The 26,334-nt window shown below is 38.8% G+C and overlaps 1 protein-coding gene across 4 annotated transcripts in view; it reads right to left on the reverse strand.

The window, feature by feature from the left end:
* MTAP (methylthioadenosine phosphorylase) overlaps positions 1–26,334 on the reverse strand; it is a 79,491-nt gene that overhangs the window by 16,050 nt on the left and 37,107 nt on the right. For 2 of the 4 annotated variants that reach the window (XR_013170392.1, XM_077148035.1), the window contains exons 6-7: positions 22,641–22,880; positions 1,890–2,050 (exon numbers count right to left, since the gene is read on the reverse strand). Coding sequence is in view for 3 of the 4 variants with exons in the window: in XM_077148035.1 (XP_077004150.1) it covers positions 1,925–2,050; positions 22,641–22,880 (366 nt within the window). In the remaining variant the exon portion in view is untranslated. Of the gene's footprint in view, positions 1–1,439; positions 2,051–8,793; positions 10,364–12,733; positions 12,857–22,640; positions 22,881–26,334 lie in introns of those variants that run through there. The other 2 variants (XM_077148032.1, XM_077148034.1) reach the window with 2 other exon arrangements.

Genomic DNA, 26,334 nt, shown 5'->3' on the forward strand with positions numbered 1-26,334 from the left:
GAAGTGAATGAGGAATGAGTGAAGTGAATGAGGAATGAGGAATGAGTGAGTCAGGAACAAGCTTCACAATCCTGTATAACAGTTATTAAATCAGAGTATTTGAGATGGATTTCTAATGTTTTTGTCATTTGCACCCGTGGCTGCTCCTCTATGCCCACCCTTTTTATACGGCAGCCTCCTCAGCAAATGTGGGGCATATTAGGAGGGTATGGGCTAAAGGATTTGCTTTTGGGTTAGTTTTCCCAATTTAATTAATTCCCTGGCAGAGTATTCCCTCACAACCATACTTTTTTTACTGGCCAAACAGGGCTGTTAAAGGGAATTTGTGCCATTTCTGACAATTTTCACTTTTGATAATTTTAAAATTGTATCAGTTATATCTTGATGTCTTCCCAGGGATTTTAGGTTTTTGAATCCCAATCCTTTTTTTAATTTAAAATAGCATTAACTTTTGGCCAGGTCTTTTTTTTCTGATCTTTTTATTTTAAAAACTGACAGGCCAGCATGTCTCCATTATTACTATTTTTTGTTTAATGGCTTTGGAAGGCCTTCCACTAAACCAGAGGTGGAAGTTTGCATTTCTCTAACTGCAACTTTTCCTTTAACTTGAGATTTCTGTCTTTCTTAAGGCAGTCTGCTATAGCTAGCAGTCCCGCACATAGCGACCAGCGAACTGCAGGTGCAGCACATCTGTTATCTTGACTAAATTTCATTCCTTTTCTTTCTTGTAATACATTCTTAATTGGATAATTACCTGAAGGTCAGGAGTCCCATCGTCTGACCATTCTACCCTTTTTCTTAAATTGTGGCCACACAGAGTTGCAATAATATACTAACAACTCCTTTTATTTTTTTGCATGGGCAGGCACCAGGAATTGAACCCAGGTCTCCGGCATGGCAGGTGAGAACTCTGCCTGCTGAGCCACCATGGCCCGCCCTAACAATTCCTTTTTAAATGATGCTTTTTAAATTTAGATCATTATTAAGAGTAATTCCCAAGGGAGATGTAGCCAGTACACTTGAGAGTTTGCCATGGCTGAGTAACATTAATAGAAATTACAAAGACAGAACATCAAAGTAGGAGCTCCTTAAACACAACTGGTTCCCCACTGTGCCAGTTTGAAAGGATTTATGTAACCTAGAAAAGCCACGTTTTAATTCTGATCCAATTTTGTGGGAGCAACATTTCTTTAATCCCTACTCAACAATGTGGGTTGGAATCTTTTGATTAGATACCTCCACGAAGATGACTCCCTTTAATCTTGGATTAGAGGGAGATGTGACTCCACCCATTCCAGGTGGGTCTTGATTGGTTTGCTGGAATCCTTTAAAAGAAACAAGCATTTTTGAAAGAGCCATGAAGTAGAGAGCCCATGCCGCCAGAGACCTTTGGAGATAAAGAAGGAATACGTCCCTGGGGGAGCTTCATGAAACAAGAAGCCTGGAGAGAAAGCCAACAGACATCACCATGCTCACCATGTGCCTTTCCAGTTCAGAGAGAAACCCTCAACTTCATTGGCTCTTCCTGAGTGAAGGTAACCTCTTGTGGGTGCCTTAATGTGGACATTTGTATAGACTTGCTTTAACTGGGACATTTTCATGGGCTTAGAACTGCAAACTAGCAACTTATTCAAGTCCCCTTTTTAAAAGCCATTCTGTTTCTGGTATATCACATTTCGGCAGCTAGCCAACTAGAACACCCACATAATTGCAAACTAAAATCCAAAGGAGAACCACAAATCCAGGGTCACAGATAGTGGGGCACAAACCTACCAAGTCCGCATGCACAACCTTTGGATCAACCCAACAGCCTTTTTACACAATAGGCTAATTGAAATAAAAAGGAAGAAAAGTAAACATGATAGACAAATAAAAGATGACACACTTACCCGGCGCATGGAAGCTCTTGATTACAAAATTCCCTTCACCCAGATGCATCTGGTGTCTGTCCGTGGCAGGCGCCTCTACCCAGAGGCAGTCCCGGTCCCGGTCCTCCGGGAAGAATTCCGAGGCAGCTGCTCGGTACAGAGCCAAGGGGTCCAGGAGAGCCCTGCAGTTGAAAAGACATGGATGAGGGCTGCACTAAAAGCAGGGGTTCCTGCCTTGGTCGCCGAATTGTTACCGACAGAAAACATGGTCCTGTATAATCAGGCCATGTGATCCCACATCAACTACAGAAACAAACTTTTTGCTTTGGTAAGAAGAAGAGTTTATTGAAAATATACCATCAAGGAACTGGAGGGAAAAAGATTCTCCTAAGACCAGTTCTAATTGGGAGGGGTGGCTTGGTAACATACAATTTTTTGACAAGGATTAATGGAAAATATAGGCATTACTTTTTTCCCCCAAAAATCCCAGAAAAAAAAATGATTTGATTCATGAAGGTATTTTGTCTTTACAGTTTTGTTAAATTTTTTAGAGGTATATTGACTTTATGTATATAACCAATATATAACCCCAACAGACAAAGAAATGGCCAGAATCCAGAAAAAAGCAGATGGGGAAAAAAAAATAGAAGAGGGAAAAACTGTTCGGTCAGCATGTTCTGTTATCTTGTAGGCACTTCTTGTTGACTTTTTGGGCTTTTGATCTTCCTCAAAAGGAGGAAGGTGCTGGCATTAGTTCATATGATGTTTTATTCCTGCAAGCAGAGCAAGGGAGAGGTTTTGGGAACAGAGAGTAAATTCTATTTTTTGTTGAGACCAACAGCAAACTATTTCACCAAGGACTTTTTATGCTTAAAATAACTCAAGGCTGCTTGAGTGAAGTGATTATACTAAACAGTTTTCTTAGCTGTAGAAGACTATACAAAGCGTTTCCCAGCTAACAGATATTGAGTATTTTCTATTTATCCAGGAGAGACTGGAGCAGAGAATTGCCATTTTTTAAATTATAAATTATGTAAAACTAATCTTTAGTACTATGTTCATGTATATCTTTAATAAAAATAAAGATTGAAGAAAAAAAACCACTGAATAGGTCAAACAATTCCACATGGACCCTGGAGGCTGTCAATTTACATTTTATGTGTTTAAGTTGAGGTGATTTTGAATTAAAGTATCATTTTTTGGAAACAGCTATTAAATTAATGGCTAGAAGGATTAAAAGTTAATGGCTACTCAACATCAAGGAAAGAATTATGTGCTTTCTGATGGGAGAACATACCACCATCTCTAAAAATGAAAAGTCTGAACCTGTCCAAATTCAATTTATCAATTTAGGAAATACAGGGCACAGAGGAATATGTCAGACTACATATGGGGATGTAGTTAGCAGAATTTTGACTGTGGGAAGCTTTCTAGGATAAACGACTGGATTTTTTTCAACCAGTAAACTTCAGGGAGAGGCGGAAAGATGGGGAGAGGGAGAAAGTGAAAGCAAGAGAATGAGCGAGAGAAAGAAGAGAGAACGTATAGATGGACAGGAACATATAATATGTATCCATCAATTGCAATGTGTGGATGTTGGTACCTAATTGCAATAAATAAGGTGTAAAAGATGACAATTATGAAACATTTGAACTCCTGAACACTTAATTACCCATTTGATGACATTAGGAATTTTTAAAATCAATTTTGTAAAACTGTGCTAAGGGCATTGTGGCTATCTTAAAATCCTTATCCTTTAGATAGAATATTGACATATTCATGGATATGATATATGAGAATTACTACAAAATAATTTAGGAGGATGGTAGTGGGCGGGGATATAGAGACACAGACTGCCTCTGAGATAATTATTGAAGCTGAGTGATGGATAGGGGTTCATTATACTGTTCTTTGTATTTTGCATATATTTTGAATTGGCTTTTCTATTAATTATGACTTTAGCCTTGTAATCTTGATTCTTAGAGGGAAGAAATTCGTAAACCACAGTGAGATTAAAAGAGAGAGCAGTTAACAAACACATCATCACATTCCAATGTGGAGACTTTTTAAGACTGAGTCATCTATAAAACTGAGGAAATTGTTTGAAAACACTGACAATTTTCCTGTGAATCTTGTCTAAATGAAATCATCACGTTTTTATTTTGAAAAAAATGTGCTCTGCAACAAAATATTTTTGAAATCAGGCACATGCACCTTCTTCAGTTATATGATGAATTTTGAAACGCCTACCGTGTCAGAGGCTCAGGTTCGTTTCCCGGAGCCTGCCCATTGAGAAAAAAAAAGTATGTACAGTTATAGCAGAAAAATGTAAACTGTCGAGGCACTAGAATAGATTTTGTGATTTTTTTTTTTTTTGCCAACTCAGATTCAGTATCTAGTACTCCCAACTCTCTCCATCTTAAGTATTTTTTCAACTGTATCACATCAGGATTAACCCCCACCTCCGCTAAGATACCAAGGGGCATGAGTTGTGAAAAAGGAGAATGAGAAGGCTCTAGTAACAATCATTAAGACACCCACATAATAGCTGTGAATATATTCATTTCCTTGGATAAGGTGGACTCTCGTTTCTGCCATGCTGGGACACTGTGGTTCCTGTCATAGATTGAACCATTACAGAGCTGGACACCAGGCTCATGTCCGCCCATGGCACAGGTCCTGTACTGCTTCTGGAGTTATCATTAGGACTAGGGTCATTAAACATGTGAGAGGCCGAGAAGCTCTGATCTATCTCCAACAACCGCACCCACCCATCCCTCCTCTCCTCCCACCTGTAAAAAGAGAGAGAAAAGCTTGTTCTAAAACACAAGAAACAAATCTTGTATCAGTTTTATAATTCAGTTTACATTTTCCTCTTTTTTACCTGGCTGTTGAAGGATATCCCTACACAAATGAGAGCAGTAAGTTTTGTCCTTTAAATGATTATTTAAAGCGGTGTGGAAGTGCAAAGGAGAAAATATTTATTGTGGGCTGATGTGACCAAGTTTCCTAAAAGGGGGTTTGAAGTAGGAAAGGAAGGATGGCTAAAATTTCAAAATTCAGAAATTGGGTGGGTATTTTGGTTTGCTAAAACTGACAGAATGCAATATACCAGAAATGGGTTGACTTTTGCACTGGGAATGTAATTTATAATTTACAGTTCTTAGGCTGTGAAAATGTCCAACGCAAGACAATCAACAATATGATACCTGGACTTTGAAGACAGGCTGCTGGCGTCTGGGACCCCTCCGTCATATGGGAAGGCATGTGGCTGGTGTCTGCTGGTCTTTCACTCCTGGGTTTCTTTGCTGTCAGCTTCTGGTTCCAATGGTTTCCTCTATGAGCTTCTCCAGGGCATTTCTGTTAATTTCTCTTAATTTCTGCTCTTAGTTTCTCTGAGCGATCTGCACTTTTTCTGCACACCCTTTATCCTCTTATAAAGGAGTAAGGGCATTAAGACCTCATTCAGGATGGATCACACTGCAATTGAAAGAACCTAATCAAAAGGTCCCACCCATAGTAGGTCTGCAACCACAGGAATGGATTAAAAGAACATGGCCTTTTCTGGGGTACACAACAGCTTCAAACCATTATAGTGGGTATATGTCTTTATTTAATATATTTAATATATATGTATTTAATAGCACTTCTTATCTGTCAGTCATTATGCTAAGTGTCTGGGAACACAAAAGTAAACAAGATAGACCTATTCCCTGCTTCAGTAGACTAGACAATGAATCTAGTACTTATAATACATGTGACAATTAGTGTAATAGAATAGGGTATTTGGGGAGCACAGAAGCCATGGAACCCAAGTGAGCCAGATAAAGAAGGGTGATGGTGGAACAGAGAGGGCAGTTTTCCAGGGCAAGAGACAACAGTTACAAAAAGCCAGAGATGAGACAGGAAACATGGTCTGCTTGAAGCTGGCACCATCTAGTATGGCTGCCACTAGCCACGCGCAGCCATTGAGCACTGAGATGTGGCTAGTGAGAACAAGAAACTGAGTTTCTATTTTTATTGAATTTTAATTAAAGTTACAAATCAATATTGAGCCACTATATCTGGAAAGGCCTGATGATGGGCACCTACTTTTCTGAATGTAAATTTTATAAAATTTAAATTGAGATCACATATTTCAGATGAAAATTAAGCATCTGAATTGATATGTGCTGCAAGTGTAAGATACACAGTGGACTCCGACGAACCGGCATTTATAAAAGAATGTAACATCTCATAGTGTTGACATAACATTTTGGATTATATTAAGTAAAATATTAGGTTTAGTAAGTGTCAGGTACTATTCTGGGATTTGGGGCTATCTATCAGCGAATGACAAGATTCTTACCCTCACAGAGCGTATATTCTAATGGGGAGCAGGGATCAACAAACAATAAACACAAATAACAGAGTATGCAAGGAGGTGATGAGAGCCATGGGGAAATAAAAGTTGAGCCAGTTATTAGGAGTACTGGGGCATGAAGTAGGGGCGCTGACATTCATTAAAATAGGGTGCTCAGAGTTGACCCACTGTGGTGGTTTTTGAACAGACTTGAAGGAGGTGATAGAGTGAGCCCTGTGATTATCAGGGAGAAATTTTCCTGGCAAAAGTATCATAGAGGAAAACTTTAGTCTGAGGCAGGAGTGGTCCTGTTTAAGAGCAAGGAAGTTAGCAGGACTGACTCAAGAAGAGTGAGTTAGAGAGACAGGGGTGAAAGAGGAAGTCAGAGGGACAGGGATGAATACAGATCCCATGGGGATTTATAGGATGCGAAGATATGGGCTTTTATTCAGGGTGAAACAAGGAGTGACTGATGCTTTAAACAACCATTCTGGCTCCCGAGTCGCTACAGGAGGCAAGAGTAGGAGCAGGAAGAGTATTGCAGTATCCAGGTGAGAGGTGAGCATGGCTCAGAGCAAGATGGAGGGAGAAGCTGTGGTGAGGAATACTCAGTTTCTGGATAAATTCTGATGGTAAAGTAAAAACAAATTACAAAATTTTCAATGTCTGAATGGGGGTTGTGGAGAGTTGTGGATGACACTTAAGTTATTGGTCTGAGCAACCAGAAGGATGGAACTGCTAACAATTGAGATGGGAGAGTACTGGGAGAGCTAGCGTGATGTCTTTCAGCACGTGCAGAAGTGGATGAGCAGGGAGGAAACATCTATCATGGTCCTCAAAATGTGGTTCCTGGAACAACAGTATCAGCATTACCTGGGAACTTTTTAGAAATGCAAATTTATCCCCTCAACCCCAGACTTTGGTGAATCAAATTTCACTTTGGTGAATCAAACTCTGGGGTGGTGCTAAAGCAATTTGTGGTTAAAAAAAGAAGCCCTCCAGGTGATGCTGATGCCGACTCAAGCTTGAGAAACAAAGTCACAGATAGGAACAGGAGGGAAAGCAGAGTATGCAAATGAAAATGCAGGGAGGGGTAAATGCGGTGGTGGTGGTAGGTGTCCTTGGAAGTTCTCTGCTGATGCTACAGTTTTACTGTCAGTGAAGGAGGAACTAAGTTCATCCACTAAAAGTGAAAGTGGGGGAAGGAGGTGTTTGAAGAAGGGTGAATGAATGATTTTACATGGGTAAAAGTTACCAGACTTTCATTTACACAAATATTTGTTGAATTTATACTATGTACAAGGCATAGAAGATCCCTCACTAAGTCAAGAAAAGGCATGATCCCCACCTTCATGAAGGCTTCTAGAACAGTGAGGGAGAAAGGTTAAATCTGTAACCAAATGACAGTCTTTTAAATACTTGAAGTTCTCAGTCAACGTTTTCAAAACTCTCAAATGGTTAGACAGATTCAACTCCCTTAACCATTATTTATGTAGCATGGTTTTCCCAGCCCCTTTACCCTTCTATTGGTGTATTTTAGATGATGCATATTCCCCTGAACGTGTTGTGCCAAGAACTGGATACAGTGTCCCAGACATGACTTATCAGAATTCAATGCCCAACTAAGATCAGATACTTTATCTCATCTTACATGACTGCTATAAAGCCAGGTTTCCTCCAGTTTTCACTTATTCAAATGTACAAATAAATCAAAGGAGTGGATGATTATGGTACAAAGTTCAAACAGTACAAAAGGTGAGAAGCAGAGGTTTCTTGATTCACACATCAAAGGTTTTCATGTTTCTTCACAGAAGCTATGAACATAAAAGCATATAGATGCTATCCATACAAACTGTACTTATTTTACATCTTCTGTGATTTCAACTTTTATCATACCTATTCATATTTGAACATAAAAATATCCGTTTTCTTTTTGACAACTGCAAACTATCTTTAAACTATCAATCTATCCTTAGACGAAAACTCATTAATCAATAATTCAGTGTTTCCAAAGAGCTAAATCATCATGCCAGACCCTTCCTCATATATGCCCCCAATCACTGGAAAAAACTTGGAAATGATCATAACTGATCTGGGTATTCACTTAATCAAGCAGTTTAAAAAAGAAGGCAGTAAAATTTCATAGAAATGAAAAGCATTTCAGGAAGAAAGGGTCAGCAAAGTTCTCAAGAATGAAGTCTGAGGAAAATCGCCTTGGCATAAGGAGTGACTGGTAACCACACAGAGTATTCTCCGCTCATTTACGAAGTTTGAAAACGAGGCTGCTAGAAAGGGCTACTGGATCATGAATAGCACCGTGGAAGGGTGGGGAAAACCGTATTTTCTGAAGGCAGCAAGAATGCCCGTGGGTTTTTGCCTTGACATTCTCAGACACATACTAAGAATGAGGAAAAGTAATGTACAGTATATATATTATACTGTAGTAAAAACAATCATGGATCATAGAGCCAAAGAACTGGAGTTCAGAATGTTTAGGTCCTCCACGGGTTTTCAACGTGCAACCATAGCTCAAGCCACTGCATCAGAGAACCCAAGAGTCATAATCACATGAACCCAAACAGCTCACTATTAAAGCAGAGGGGTATTGGTTTATTTTATTGTTGACAAGTGGCAGCTTATTATCTCGAAGACAGTCTCATAGAAACACATTGACATTACAGACTTTTTAAGCAGACAAAAGATACATCACTACATCACTAAAGTATCCTGTAACAGACCACAATGAACAGTAAAGTAATAACTCTGAAGGAAAAAATAAGATCTCCTTGTGATGGGAAATTTCAATCAAAAAAAAGCTTTCTTATAAATTTCCTATAAAATTAACAATGAACATATAGCTTTCACTGTATTATATTAAAAAACAAAAATGACCAATTCAGGTAAAATAATTCAACTCATAAAAGGAGTAGAAACAAAGAGTCAAATATTAATTTTCAAAACACCTGACACACTATAATGTGTGTATGCAGCCTATTATGTAGTTAAACTTGTAGACTAATTCAGTATTAAACACCCAGGTTTTCTGGGGAAGCTGTTGCAAACACAATCTTTGAGAAAACAGTCACTAATGTGCCCCCTTTAAAAAAAATGACATAAAGATGTAGCTCACTTAATACTACTGTCTCAAATCTTGTTTCATTACCAGCAACTGTTTTTTCAAGATCTGGCTTTAAGTTCATTTTTATTTTTAAAACAACTTTTTATTTGATTACAGTCAATGTAGAAAAATGTGAAGATACAGAAAAATATAAAGAAAATAAAATAAAAATTCTCTAGTATGTCCCCCCCCCCCAAACTCAAAAACAAAAGACTATACATTGTTCTTTCAAATCCTTTTGTATGGTTACATAAAATTTTAAAACAAACTTGGCACTGTAAAACATTTACATATCCTTTTTCCACTTCATGTTTTCTTTAGGACATTAAATATTCTGTGAAAATATGAACTTCAATTGGTTGCTTCAAAATCTATAATAGCTAGATCATAATTTACTCCTATTTTTGGATATTCAGATTGTTTTGAATTTCTGCTATTAGAACTAACACTATACTGAATACCCTTCTTTGCATATAATTATCTGTATGCATCTCTGACAGCCTTTTAAAGATAAATCCTTGGGAGTAACGAGTTCAGAGGGTATAACTATTTCTGTAAGCCACTTGATTCATTTTACCAAACTTCCCTACAGAAAGACTGCACTAATTTACCGTCACACCAATAAATAGCCAAAGAGTCCCATTTTTTCTTCACATCCCTTGGTGACATGGGAGACTGGATGCTCTTCCTTTCCATTGTACTGTTGCAGATTTGTGTGTGCAGAGGAGGGATGGGGGATGATCTAGTTCCTTGTCTCTTTTCTAAATTGTCAGATTTTCCATCTGTGTAGTGGTCATTTGTTTTCCTTCTGGTTTTTAAAGCAACCCAAATCCTGTAGAAGCAATTGCTAATATGTGCAGTTTCTCATCTTTCTTATCATGTGTTCTTCTTAAGCGGGTAAGGGCATGGATTTTCCATGTTCTTTCGAATTAAGCAAGAATTCCTGGAATGACCAGAATTATAAAGCCTTCTTTTCTCCTGGGCAGCCATGCTATTTTAATGTCTTGGTAATAAAACAGAACACTGGGCCATATTCTGAAACGAAACAAGTAGACCCAGATCACAATTAATGAAGCAGTTACTGTAGGCAGTAGTTCTCATACCTGGGTAAGTAAGCATGATCATCACCTGTGGGACTGCTTATTAAAAATCAGATTCTGATTTGACAGATTAGACTGGTATGGACTTCAGACCTAACTTTCTCTTGGATCCTCATTTCCCTTTGCTGTGAAGTGAGGTTAATAATGCTTATCTCAGAGTACTGTTCGGATTTTCACTTATGCCTATCCTCTTTTACAAGCACCTGGATGCATTTAATAAACCACCTCCCATGCTGGGTTACTGTTGATGTGGCCTCTACATTCACCTTATTCCACTGTAAAAATGCCATTAAGTTTTAATGGGCCAGTATTAGTTCTTCTTCATCCCAACAAGTCTTATGTATCTTTGTGAACCAGAGCTGGGCATACAGTAGTTGCTCACTAAATGCATCTGAAATGAATTTGTGTTTCAATGAATGATTTACATTTTAGTGCTTAGGAGACTGAAACACTACCCTAGAATAAGGAACTATCAGTATTGAGTTCCTTAGTGCTACAGAATGGGGGCCACAGTTCTCAATTTGTCTGGAGCAGTGATTCTTCTTTTCTCTCTTCAGGTCATATATCCATTTGGGAATATGATGAAAGCTATACATACTAAACCTCTCTTAACAAAACACAATTTTATACACCCTTTTAGAAGCTTCAAAAAAGGAAGAGGAACACTGATTTCTATCACCCATGCATTCTTACTTAAATGAAGCTGAAATAATATACTTATTGCTTGAGAAATTATCTTCCAAGTTCAAGAGACAACGGCCAAAATGGAGAACTTGGGGAATCTAAAAAAGAAACCCATATCTTACAGGTTTCCTGACATATTAGCTTCCCTTACACTGACCTCAGCAATGCACAAGTATGAGTCACATTTCTCACAAGCCAACAGTTTCTTTATTAGCAAAGCCAAAGCTGTGCTCCTGCCCTGCATACTATTTATACTTAGCTGACAAATGTTAACGGGTTTTAAAATGGAAAAACAAAAAAACCCCCCACCTATTTCTAGTCTAAACTGACATTCCCTAATTCCTAGAAATTACTTTCTCTTTTTTTCTTTATTTCATAATAAAGACTTCCCTTATTTCAAGGTATAATGAAACACTTCACGGAGGGAGGGGGCATATCATTTATTTATTCAACAGTATTTCTCTCCTGGGTATACAGTGTTGAAAGCAACACATGGGTTCCCTGCAACTTAGGGACTTAAAGTCAGGTGGGTAAGATAGATGACAAATTACAGTATTTCTGACTCAGCTGGTTCTAAAGACTGAGAAACACCTGGTCACAGTAGCGTGCTGGAGCCTGCTTGCACCAGCCTGCAAAAGCAACTGTGTGTATCACATCCCAGGTAATCCATGACTTCGTGTTGGCAGGATAAAATCAGACATGCTGGAGCATTTACACCACAGAAATCAGCACACACCATAATCAGCCTTCCCATGGTTCCAGAGGTTGTTGATCATTTATGACCATACCTGTGTGCCCATCTCACTAAAACTATGGGTTTAATTCTAGGGCTCACAGGTAGTAATTCAAGTACCATTGATATAAGAGGGTTTATAGCCATCTCTCAAGTCCTTCGTCAACTACTGCCATAAGATCCAAAAGCACAGTGTGTTCTAAGAGAACCTAGGATATGCTGGATACTCTCTTTGGGTACCAGGTGAAGGCAATATCTTATTGAGGCAACTCCTTATCCAGTGCCTTAATCAAGAGTCACAAAACATCCAAATAAATATCATGCATCTCTAAGCTTATCAGTCAGTTTAAATTGTATTCTGGAAATAACTGTTAGAGCTGGAAAGCTACCGATCTGTAGTCCATCCCATGTTTATCATCGATTACTGTCTAAGTTTAATGCAACATTAACCTCAAGCAGGCATTCCCTGGCATTGTTTTAGTATTGGTATGCCAGCATTTGGGCTTTTAAGACTTGCCGACACCTTGTGTGAATCTGCCAAAGAGAAAATAGTTTTGTCAACAATGTAGGCCCTTAAGCAGAACAAGCACTAACAGTCTTCTTAAGTAAGACTCAGGAGTACACCGCAGAGGAGGACAATGCCAAGAACCTGGCACACTAGACGAGAAAACTCTCCTCACCTCACTTCCAATGGACTTATATTAGCAGCCACAAGTCCCACTATTCAATTTTGCAAATGGTTATCAAGGTAGTACATGGCAGGAAAACTTGCTGAAAATATTTAGGCTAGAATAAAATACATGAGGGGTAGTCCAATGGTGAAATGCAAATAAAAGGAAAAGGCAGCTGAGGCTCTCTGTCTGCTCCCAGATGGGTGAGGACACTTACCTTCAGCGCGTGGAGGGTTTCTGACCATTCCATGGACCCTATCTGAGGTATGGTAGTGAGGAGTAAACTTTTGGCTTTATTTGCATTTTCTTTCAGGGTCTTTAAGACCCTGTCCACTGAAACCTAGAGAAACAACAGCACAGGATGTTACCAGAAATGCAAAAAAATTTCCATCATTTTTGGCAGAAAACATCTCTATTTTTTCCTGAGTTCCACCCTGATCTGTAAAGTTGATTTATATCAGTTTCAATCCCCTGATCCCAAGCTCTACATTTAGCAAGATTAGTGTTAGTCCCAGGAGGGAGGTCTTGGAGAAACTCAATGACATCTGTGAACAGCACTGTAGGGTTTTAGTGTGCCTGAGAAATTATCTCAGATGTAATGTGCTGGCATGGTCTAGAAAGAAACGGGTATTTTCCACGTACAAGAGAGAATTAATGCAAGTCTTGAAACTTTTGCTACCTTTGGGTAAACAAACAGAAGATAAACACATTTTTCTTTAGTGGAATATTCAAACTGATAAAGAAAAATGATGGAATCAAAATATCACTAATTTTTTACAACCCATAAAGAATTAATAGGGGGAAGACAGTGGTATAAGAATCTCTAGGAATCAGTCCTGCTACCAAAACCACTATTGAACTGGCTGGAACTGCCTGAATCAAATGTTTTGAAATCTGGAGTCTGGTGGAACACTGTGCAGCACCCACAGAAGAGCTAGTAAATTGTGATAAATCCTGGTGAATTCCACCCTCCCTGAAGGAGTTAGCCTTCCCCATCCCCCAGCCTTATGGCAGGCAGCAGTGGGGACTGCAGCCCAGTCTCCAGATGCAGCCTGATGGTGCTAGGATGGGATATAAAGACCTAAGTCCTCCAAGCTCTGGGGGTGTGGTCTGACCCCTGATTACTGTTTTTGAGCAGCTACTCCAGATCCCTGGGGGCTGGCTCTGAGGGTGTCCATGTTCCAACCCCCCCTTGAACAAACGTGGCAGATAAATCTTAAAGTACCCTCACTCAAAACCGTGGAAAACAGTTAAAAGCTGCAGTTACTGGATGAGTGCTGAATCAAGAAAACACAGCTTCAAAAGCCACAGGAGAAGATCTTGGTGCCACTGATGGCACCTGCCCTCCCAAGTGTGGGATGGAATCAGCTTGCGCTCCCACTATGGGTCCTTGGCCCTGATCCAGAGAACAGAGCAACCCCTACGCATACTGGAGTTCCTGTATGTCAGCGCCAATCTACTGGAAGGAAGTCTGAAAGACTGAACTAGGACATACAATGTACAAAGATATAATCTGAAATAAATTTTTTTAAAAAAGTGTGTGTGGGGGAGACAGGTTTAGGAACAGCGTATGTGCATGCTAATCAAGTTAAGTTGGGATCAATCAAATATGATTGCTATAGATTCAGAGTGTGAAATTTTAATCCTATGGTAACCACAAGGAAAATATATGAAAAATATATTCAGAAATTGGGAAGACGTTCAAAATGGTGCAATACAAAAAAATCAAATAAATATGAAAGTAGGCTAAGAGAAGAACTGTGGGTCAAAAAAGGTATATGACATACAAAAATAGCAAAATGGCAGAAGACAGTCCTGCATTATATATAAGCAATTCCTTTAAAAGTAAATGGATTAAACACTCCAGGCAAAAGGCAGAGGTAGGAAGAATGAATAAAAATGCATGACTCAACTATATGCTGTTTACAAGAAACTTACTTTAAATTCAAAGACATACGCAGATTGATAGCGAAACATGGGAAAAAATTACAGCATGCATACAGTAACCAAAAGAGAGCTGCTAATATCAGATAAAACAGACTTTAAGTCAAAAACTGTTATGAAGGGTAAAGAGGGTCACAATATACTGATAAGAGTCAGTTCAACAAGAAGACCTTACAATTATAAATATAAAAGCACCTAAGGCAGAGTCCCCAAATATATTAGGCAAATACTGATAGATCTGAACAGGGAAATAAATGGTCCCACATAAATAATAGCAGACTTCAATATACCACTTTCAATAATGGATAAAACATCTGGACAGTATATCAATAAGGAAAGGGAAGACCTGAATGGTAGTCTAGACCAACTAGATTCAACAGACACACATAGAACACTTTATCCCATAGCAGCAGAATACGTTCTTCTCCAGTGCACGTGGGATCATTCTCTAGTATAGACCATATGTCAGGTCACAAAACAAGCCTCAATAAATTTAAAAGAACATTGAAATCATACAATTTATCTTCCCTGACTACAACAGAATGAAGCTAGAAACCAACTAACAGGGAGTAAGGGAAATTCACAAATATGTGGAAATTAAGCAACATACTCTTAAACAACCAACAGGTCAAAGAAGAAATCATGAGGAGAAATTAGGGAATATCTTGAGGTGAATGAAAATGAACAAAACATAAAACTTAGGGGATGCACAAGGCAATGCTGCAAAGGAAATTTGTAGCTCTAAATGTTTACATTAAAAAAGAAGATATCAAATCAGAGACCTAGCCTCACAACGGGAGAATTTAGGGGGAAAAAAAAGAGCAAATCCAACCCACTGTAAGCAGAAGGAAGCAAATTAAAAAAGATTAGAGAATGAAATAGAGAATAAAAATATAGAGAATCAACACACATAGAAGTTTTTTTTTTTGAAAAGATCAATAAAATCGCAAATCTTTAGCTAGACTGAAAAAGAAAAAGATAGAGGACACAACTAAAATCAGAAATGAGAAGGGGTACATTATTACTGAATTCACACCAACAAATTAGTTAACACGGATGAAATGGACAAATCCTTAACATAAAACCACCTACATTCAAGAAGAAATAGAAAATCTCAACAGCCCAATAACTAGTAGAGATATAGAAACTAATCAAAAACCTCCCAGAAAAGAAAAATCCAGTACCAGATGGTTTCACTGGCAAACTTTACAAATATTCCAAGAAGAATGAACACCAATATTGCTAAAACTCTTCCAAAAGCAGAGGAAGGAACACTCTCCAACTCATTCTATGAGATCAACATCACCTTCATACCAAAGTCAGACAGAGACGGCACGAGAAAAATTACAACGCAAATCCCTTTATAGATGCAAAAACCCTTAACAAAATCCTAGCAAACCAAATCCAACAGCATGTTAAAAGTGCTGATCAAGTGGGATTTATCCGAGGCATGTGAGTTCAAGATAAGGTAATCAATTAATGTAATATACCACTATTAACAGAATGAAAGGGGGGGAAAAAACACATGATCATCTCAAGTGTTTCAGAAAAGGCATTTGGCAAAATCCAGCACCCCTTCTTGATAAAACACTCAGAACACTAGGATTACAAGGAAACTTCCTCAAAATGATAATGGGCATATATGAAAAAAACCACTGTTAACATCATACCGTATTCAATGGTCAAAGACTGAAAGCTTTCCTTCTAAGGTGTTACCACCACTATTTAGCATTGTACTGGATGTTCTAGCTATAGCAATTAGGCAAGAGAAAGAAATAAAAGGCATCCAAATTGGAAAGAGAGAAGTGAAGCTTTATTTGCAGATCACCTGGTCCTATATGCAAAAAGTCTGAAAAAGCTGAACAAAAGCTAATAGAACTGATAAACGAATTGAGCAAAGTGGCACAGTACAAGATCAACAGGTGAAAAGTCAGTAGTACTTTCATACACTTACAATGAAGAACCTGAAGAAGAAATCAAGAAAAAAATTCCCTTCATAGTAGCAATGAAAAGAATCAAATATCTAGGTTAAAATAACTCTAATTAAGGCTGTATAGGACTTGTACACAGAAAACTACAAAGCACGGCTAAAATCAATCAGGATCTAAACAAACGGAAGGACACTTGTGTTGACGGCTTGGAAAACTAAAGGTTGTTAAGAGGTCAGTTCTACCCAAAATGACTGATAGATTCAACACAACCCAAATAAAAAAATTCCATCAGTCTTCTTTGCAGAAACGGAAAAACCAATCATCAAATTTATATGGAAGGTCCCTAAAGAACACCTAAGCTTTATATGAAATACTACAAAGGTTCCATACACTAGGATTACTTTCCAGAACCCCCTTCTAGGGTTCCTAGACCAGATAAATCCTGAAATGTAGAAGGGCCAGCCTCTCTAGAACACCAACTAGTTCCATCCCCCTATCCCATATTGTCCTGGTTTGAAATGAGATGTGCACCCTAGAAAAGCCATGTTTTAATCCTAATCCCATTTTGTAAAGGCAACCATTTCTTTTAATCCCTATTCAGTACTGTATGGTTGAAAGTGTAATTAGATCATCTCCCTGGAGATGTGATTTAATCAAGAGTGGTTATTAAACTGGATTAGGTGGAGGTGGGTTTTGCCATTTGGGTGGGTCTTGATTAGTTTACTGGAGAGAAAGCTAGCAGATGACACCATGTTCGCCATGTGCCCTTCCAGCTGAGTGAGAAACCCTGACTGTGTTTGCCATGTGCCTTCTCACTTTAGAGAGAAACCAATGAACTTCATTGGCCTTCTTGAACCAAGGTATCTTCCCCTGATGCCTTAGATTGGACATTTGTATAGACTCATGCTAGTTTGAAAGGATGTATGGACCCTAGAAAAACCATGTTTTAATCAAAATCTCATTTTGCAAAAGCAGAATAATCCCTATTCAAAGCTGTATGTTTGAAACTGTAATCAGATCATCTCCCTGGAAGTGTGATTTAATCAAGAGTGGTTGTAAAACTGGATTAGGTGACGACATACGTCCACCCTTTGGGGTGGGTCTTCATAAGTCTCTGGAGTCCTATAAAGAGGAAACATTTTGGAGAATAAGAGATTCAGAGAGACAGAGAAGAACGACATAGCCACGAGAAACAAAGTCCACAAGCCAGCGACCTTTGGAGATGAAGAAGGAAAATGCCTCCCAGGAAGTTTCATGAAACAGGAAGCCAGGAGAAGAAGCCAGCAGATGCTGCTGTGTTCGCCAAGTGCCCTTCCTGATGAGAGAGGAACCCTGACCGTGTTTACCATGTGCCCTTCCACTTGAGAGAGAAACCCTGATCTTCATCAGCCTTCTTGAACCAAGGTATCTTTCCCTGGATGTCTTTGATTGGACATTTCCATAGATTTGTTTCAAGTGGGACATTTTCTAGGCCTTAGAACTGTAAACTTGCAATTTATTAAATTCCCTTTTTAAAAAGCCATTCCATTCCTGGTATATTGCATTCCAGCAGCTAGCAAACTAGAACAGACTTGTTTTAATTGGGACATTTTCTCGGCTTCAGAACTGTAAACTAGCAACTTATTAAACCCTCTTTTAAAAAGCCATTCCGTTTATGGTATATTGCATTCTGGCAGCCAGCAAACTAGAATACATATTATCGGCAGCCCCTTCCAACATGAAAAATTAGAATGGGCATAGCCCAAATAACCCTAAAGAGTGGAAGAAACATCAAAGAAAGGAGATGGTGAAGTTATACATAAAAAAATAGGGTTTAATAAATTAGTGTAATTGCTGAATCATTATATTTATATTTCTTTTAGTCTCCAGTGTCTTGGAGCAGCTAGTAGTAAAAGCCTAAAATTGTGGAACTGTAACCCATGCCAAACTCTGAAATCAGTTCTACAACTATTTGTTGTGGTGTGCTTTGGAATTTATTGCTTTTTTTTGTATATATGTTATTTTTCACAAAAGAGAAAAAAAAAGTCAATTGTGATGAGGAATGCACAGCTATATGATGATATTGTGAACCACTGACTGTATACATGATTACATGATACGTGAATATATATCATCAAAACTGCATTATAATAAAAAAAAATTACATGGAAGGGTAAGGGGCCCTAAATAACTAAAGCTATCTGTGCTGGTTTGAAACTGTTATGTACCCCAGAAAAACCCTGTTCTTTTAATCCAGTCTTGTGGGGTCAGACCTACTATTGTGTGGGACTTCTGGTTAGGTTATTTCCAGGGAGATACGACCCCACCCTCAAGGTGGGTCTTCACTGCTTACTGGAGTCCTTTTAGAGGTGGACATTTTAGGGAAAGCTCAGACAGAATTGTCTCAGGAGATGTTAAGCAAGGAATCACAAAGAGCCTGAGAGATACAGCACCTAGAGAGAGCAAAGAGAAGCTAAGAGATGAAATCTATAGTTTGCCCTGTAAAGAGAGGACTCAGAGACACTCAGAGAGGGAAAGCAATGAACAGGAGCAAGGACCAGCAGATGCCAGCCACATCCCTTTCCAGCTGACGGAGCTTTTCCAGATCCTGGTGGCTTTTTTTCAGAGTTCAGGTATCATCTTGTTGATGCCTTAAATTGGATACTTTCACAGCCTTGGAACTGTAAATTTGTAACCTAACAAATCCCTTTATAAAAGCCAATCCACTTCTAGTATATTGCATTCCAGTAGCTTTAGCAAATCAAAATATTATCTTTAGAAGGAATGACATTGGGGGATGTTCACTTCCCAAACTTAAAACTTATTACAAAGTCATAGAAATCAAAGCAGCATGGTACTGGCACAAAGACCAACGTAACTGAACTGAGTCAGAGTTCAGAAATCAACCCTCACATTGATGGCCAAACGATTTTGACAAGATGCTAACTCTACTCAATTGATAAGGTATAATCTCTTCAACAAATGGTGCTGGGAAAACTGGATGCCTATTTATAAAAGAATGATGGTGGAACCCTAACTCACACGATATACAATAATCAACTCAAAATGGATCAAAACAAAGAACTATTAAATTTCTAGAAGAAAACATAGGGAAGCATCTTTAGAACCTTATGTTAGGCATTGGTTTCTTAGGCTTTATAACTAATGCACGAACAATTAAAAAAAAAAGGTAAACGGGAACTCATCAAAATTAAAAACTTTTGTGGATCAAAGGACATTATCATGAAAGGAAAAAGACAACCTATACAATGGAAGAAAATATTTGGAAACTACATAACCGATTAAGGTTTAATATCCAACATATGTAAAGCAATCCTACAAGTCAACAATAAAAAGACAAAAAAAAAAAACCCCAATTTTAAAAAATGGGCTAAGAACTCGAATAGACATTTCTCCAAAGAAGATATACAAATTCAACATCATTTCCATTACGGAAATGCAAATCAAAATCATGAGATACCATTCCACACACACTGAAATGGCTTCTATATATATATTAAAGAAAAAGAAAAAGAAAAAAAATTACAAGCATTGGAGAGGATGTGGAGAAACAGGAACATCTGTTCATTGCTGGTGGGAATGTAAAATGGTATAGCTGCTGTGGAAGAAAATTTAGTGGCTCCTAAGAAAATTAAGTATAGAATTACCATATGACACAGAAATCCCACATCTAGCTATTCACCCAAAAGAAATGAAAGCAGGGATTTGAACGGATATTTGCATACCAATGTTTATAGCTGCATTATTCACAACTGCCAAAAGATGGAAGCAACCCAAGTATCCATCAACCAATGAACGAATAAACAAAAGTGGTATGTATACAAGATAATCTTAGTCAGCTATAAAAAGGAATGAAGCTCTGATACCTGTGACAACATGTAAGAACCCTGAGGACATCATGTTGAGTGAAATAAACCAGTAATGAAAGGGCAAATGCTGTATGATCTCACTGATATGAAATAATCAACATAAGCAAATTCAGAGCAGAAATTAGAATACAGGTCACCAGGGGCCTGGGTGGGGTTAGGGAATGGGACTGGGGAGTTAATGCTTCAATTGCAGAGTTTCTATTTGAGGAGATGGCAAAGGTCTGGTAGGGGATGGTGGTGATGGTGGCACATCATTGTGAATGTAATCAACAGCACGGAATTACATATTTGAATATGGCTAAAAGGAAAAATTTGAGGTTGTATATATGCTACTAGAATAAAAGTTAAGAAAAAACCCAAACTGTTGGACTCTGCAACACAGGGACGCCTAATGCAAACTCTGGTTATAGTTAACAGTACAAGTATAACCAGGTTCTGTCATTGACTGTTACAAATGTAACACAGTAACGCAAGGTGCTATGAGGAGGAAGGAGGGGATATGGGAACTATGTATTTTATGCATGATTTTTCTTTTAAACACACAACTTCTCAAAAAAGAAAAAAAGAATGAATGACTCTGGCTACTAACATGACACAGAAAAAATGTAGTCATTATGTGCTTCCTGGCAGGAAAACAAAAAAGTACTATGCACCTGGATGTGATCAGATCTCTAGATCAACTACCAATTTATGGAAAATACAGAGGATACCTCTTCCCCACCCCCATCCAGCTACAGTTTACAGACGAGGAAACAGCTTTTAACAATTTACCCATGGTCATAAAGGGCATAAGTAAATGGAGCCACTGGATTTTGAAGGTGAATTTAGACAAACTCCAAAACCGTCCTACCATGCAGACCTGGTTAAAGCCCCAACTCTCCTGGCTGACTGAGAGCTGCCATCTTTTACCTGGGCCTTTCTTACAGAATTCAACACTGTTTGCCTTTAAGTCTTACCCCTTACATAGAGCGGCTCCTAATTAAACTAGTTCCAACGGACTGCTTTTAAAAGCTTATTGGACCAATTAAAGGAATGTACTGTTAGCTCTTCAAAGGTGAAGACAAATGTCAGCAAATGCACAGAAAGCCACAATCAGATGGCAACTGCTCACAGGGAGTGGCAGGGACTGGAATTTCCTATTAATTGGAAGTAGCTTCTCTCAACACCATGAGGATCATTTGTCCCTTAATTTACCAAAGCTGCCAAATCAGATGTTACGTTGATTAGCATTTGCAAATCTCCTACTAATAAACGATGCAGCTTAATGACAAAACATGTTTCAAACTTCTAACAGACAGTACTGTCTGTCTTTTCTATTGAAGTTATAAAACTTGGGTGTTCTAGTTTCCTAGGCTATTCAAAGCAGATACCATGAAATGTATCTGGCTTTAAATAATGGGAGTTTATGAGCTGACAGTCTGAGGCTGTGAGAATGTCCGAATCAAGGCATGGTGAAGGCGATGCTTTCCTCCTGAAGACTGGCTGTTGGTTATCCTTGACTCCTCTGCCACATGGTGTATTAGTTAGGGTTCTCTAGAGAAACAGAATCAACAGGGAACACTTGCAAATATAAAATTTAATAGAAGCGTCTCACGTGACCACAGGAACACAGAGTCCAAAATCCATAGGGCAGGCTGTGAAGCCAACGACTCCGATGGATGGCCTGGATGAAATCCACAGGAGAGGCTCACCAGCCAAAGCAGGAATGGAACCTGTCTCCTCTGAGTCCTCCTTAAAAGGCTTCCCATGATTAGATTTAGCATCACTAATTGCAGAAGATACTCCCCTTTGGCTGATTACAAATGGAATCAGCTGTGGATGCAGCTGACGTGATCATGACCTAATCCTATGAAATGTCCTCATTGCAACAGATGGGCCAGCGCTTGCCCAATCAGATAAACAGGTACCACAACTTGGCCAAGTTGACATATGTCCCTAACCATAACACATGGCAAGGTACCTGGTGGCATCTGCTGGTCTCTCCCATCTCTTCCAGGTTTCACTGCTTTCAGCTTCTTGCTTGCCTGCCTTTCTCTCTCTGTATTCATTCCCTTTATAAAGGACTCTAGAAAGAGGATTAAGACCCATCCTGAATGAGGTGGGTCACACCTTAAGTAGTGTCATCGAAAGATCCTACCTACAGTGGGTCCACACCCACAGGAATGGATTATATTTAAGAACATGTCTTTCTGGGGCACATACGGTTTCAAACCACCACACTTGGGGGTTAAAATTTTATAAGCAGAAAGAATACTTAATGCATAAAAAAGCTGACTTTAAAATCATGTAGAAAGGCATGTTCTAGAGCTAACACCACAGAGACAAATAGTTAAGACACCTCGTAATGGCTCTCCTGTGCTCAGAAGAGACTTCCACTTACCGCTTCCTCATGTTCCTTCCAGCAATCATAATCTGTTGCCATGGCAATACTTGCATAGCAAATTCCTGCTTCCTTAGCAAGAACCACCTCTGGAACTGTGGTCATATTAATAACATCTGCCCCCCAGGTACGGAACATGAAGCTTTCTGCTCGGGAGCTAAAACGAGGTCCCTCGATTGTGACCATTGTCCCCTTTGAGTGACACCGGAGTCCTAGCTTCTTGGCAGTCTCTATGAGGACCTAGGAAAGAAAGAATGACGAACTCAAAACATAGCAACATGTGACAGCTTATTAACATGCTACAGCCAATTAACTGTTTTAACTAACAGTTAATTACATTTTTTTCCCTTATGGCTTCAGATACAATCTATACATTAAAAATTCCTACATTTTTATCTCAAGGCTCTGGCCTTTCCTCTGAACACCACTCATAAACAGAAGTTCCTATTTGATTTTTCCACTTGGATATCTAATAGCTATCTCAAACCCAAGAAGCCAAGCCACAATTATTTATCCAACTTCTATCAATGCCAAATGGGCGTCACCCTTATTTTCCTATCTCTTAACATTACCACCATGAATACAGTTTCTTGGGTCAAAAGTATGGAAGACTTTCCTTACTTTTCCTTCCTTTTTTTAACATGCAATAGCTGTGTTATTCTTTAATCTTTTATTTTTATAAACCCTTCTCCTTCCCCCAACTCCCCTAGTAACCTCTAATCTGCTTTCTATCTAGGCAAATTTGCTAGTTCTACTCACGTCTTTAAAGTGATATATGATGTTTGTGCTTTGCTTATTTCAATGAGCATGCTTTCAAGGTTCTTTCATGTTACAGTATGGTTCAGAACTCTCATTGAGGTTTTCTATTTCTTTTTTAGTCAATTTAAGTGTGATGTATTTCTAAGAATTTTTCCTTTTTTTTCTTCTAGATTTTCTAATTTGTTGGCACACAATTGTTCTTTGTATTCAATCATGATCTTTTTTATTTTATAAGGTTAGTAGTGATACCACATTTTCCTTTCTGATTTTAGTTATTTGCATCTTTTCCCTTTTTCCTCTTGATCAAGTCTAGCTAAAGGTTTGCCAATTTTATTGATTTTTGCAAAGAACCAACTTTTTATTTCGTGTATTTTCAATTGCTTCTCTGTATTTCATTTACCTCTGCTCTATTTCTTTTCTCCTGCTAACTCTGTTTTTTTCACTTGGTTCTTCGTTTCCAAGATAGAACTATGAACGGCTAGTACCTGCCAGGCCTTCAGAGAGGATCTAGAGGAAGCTTACAGCCAACCCATTTATGGAATCCTTCTTTCCCCTACCTTCTTGCATAGATAGCTCAGATATAAGAAGAAACACTGAAAATTTTCCCCAAGTGCTAGGCATTTATTTATGTGGCTTAATTTCATTAACTTAATAACTTTAAGACTCTGAGCTGGACTGCAAATACACACAACTTGAGTTTTTAGCTATTAATCTCTAAGGCTAAGCTAAGGTACCTCTCATCATACAGAAATGGTTTTCATTTTTGTCCTTTCACAGAAAATCTAAAGACTTTTTTGGTAAAAGCTCTTTTGGTTAGAAAGTGATTTCTTCATAATCTCTTTAGCCTGTCACCCTTCCAAAGCCAGGATGTGACTGTGATTGATTTTTTTTCTGTCCAGGGAACACCTTATCTTGGCAACCCTTTAACGGCACGGCCATGCATTGGTTTTAGTAATACTATTTAAAAATTTGATCACTTTGTTGTTTTTTTTTCTTTTCTCTCTCTCCCTTGTTTCCCTTTCTTCTCTTCTCTGTGCCTGTAAGGTCTACCTCCTGAAGCAACTTAGCCACCAGCAGGCACTTTCTGCCAGGCTGCCCCCTCCTCTGGATCCAAGGAGATCCATGACCACGGTTTCCAACTAACAAGGATGGTCCCAGGTTAGCCTGCCTGTCCCCTGCCCAGACTTCCAGCTTGGGTCAGGACACTGTTCTGTGCTGTCAGTGTTCCCCTCGATCACAAATAAAGTAATACCTAATGCCATTGCTTCTCAATCACCAGGTTTCGGCCCCTGGGAAGACAACAGTTACAATGTCCCAATTTTGTGCGTTATCCTTTCTAGAACATCTCCCAGTCACCTGCAGGGTTCCTAACCCAGTCAGTGATGCCAACGGGAAGAAACCAGCCATCCCTGCTCCAGTGTTAGAAAGTAACAGACGCATGATGAGTGTTTTGTTGAATGACTAAATGAAAGATTATGGAACTTAGCCTTCCTCAAGGCCTCCCCGACTGTTTCTGCAGGTCTACATAGCTGGCTGTGTTTTAATTAATAACCCACAATTAATCCTAAGGTTAATTAATTTCTTAGCCTGTGTTTCAACAATCCCCTTTTAACTAAAAAAATTAGTCTTTTAAATTCAACAGTTGACTTACAATAAACATTGTTGAAAACTCACTTAACCTCTGGATGCCTTAGATTTCTCATCTTTAAAATGGGAATAACTTTAAAAGAAACTCAGAGAAGTTGTAAGGACTAAAGTTAAATACAGTACATGGCTGTGCTGGACACACTGTAAACAGTACATAAATGCTAAGCTGGTCTTTTACAATTATTATTATGGAAAGCTTTCAAATATTGAAAAATCTTTGGCAAAGGTTTGGGATACTACCTGTATAAAATAGAGTGAGTCAACAGAAGGCTCCGAGTCTGGGCCAAAATCTTGCCTACCCGTGTTTTAACTATATACGCAAATTCACAAAGGAGAGTTTTAACAAGAGCCAAGGCAACTCCAAATTTAGCACCATAGACAAATCATGTCTATTCATAGACGATGAATAGCTGATGCTACATCATGCTTACTAATCTTAACACTGAAAATAAGATTATGCTTTATCACAAAACTTTCCCCCAAAGAGTACAGGTTATGCACGAAAAAGCCTAAATATCTTTTCCCCCCCAAAATTAAGATAAACCTAGTCCAGTCTTGCTTTCATTAACTTTCTTAACCTGAGTCAAGCGCGTCTTGGCCAAATCTCTGAGTGCTTCCAGAAGTATGTGGCGATGAGTAAAGAAGCCCACAACTACAGTGTGCCACTGACCCATGCTATGCAGCCCTCTCCACTGCTCTGGGAGTTAGGGACCGTCAGCACGGGGGGTGGGGGGAAGGTGGTGCTTACAGAAGCAGGTGTGCTGGGCACAGACTCAGAGGTTGAGCCAGCTGGAGCAGCACTTTGCAGCACCTCAAGAGCAGCTGAGGCCCTATCAAGGTAGCAGAGATAAAAACTGCAGAGTTCACGATCTGTGGGTCTGAGGCCAAGATGATTTCATTTCCTTGTTGAGTAATCATAATGGAACTACTGTAACTGCCACAAAGGTTCTAGCAATATTACGATCCCCAAGCGAAATATGTACTTCATGTGTCAGAGCTTTCAGGAGTTTGTTTTACTTTACTACCTAAAATGATGGGAACTGACGATTCTTGGAATAGTTGGTACTTGTACCTAGTACGGAATGTCAAAACGATAATTGTTTTGTGAAAAGCTTTTCTCCCAACCCTCGGTCCCAGACACCCCCTTCACCTCTCCCAGGGAAACTGCTGTTACCAGGTTTTTGGTTAACTTTCTAGAAATACTCCATTTGGATGTAAATATATATATATATATATGTATTTCTTTATCCATATACATATTTTAACACAAGTGGTAGGGCGGATCCAG

This window comes from Tamandua tetradactyla, chromosome 2, assembly GCF_023851605.1.
Source record: "Tamandua tetradactyla isolate mTamTet1 chromosome 2, mTamTet1.pri, whole genome shotgun sequence".
Classification (NCBI taxonomy): domain Eukaryota; kingdom Metazoa; phylum Chordata; class Mammalia; order Pilosa; family Myrmecophagidae; genus Tamandua; species Tamandua tetradactyla.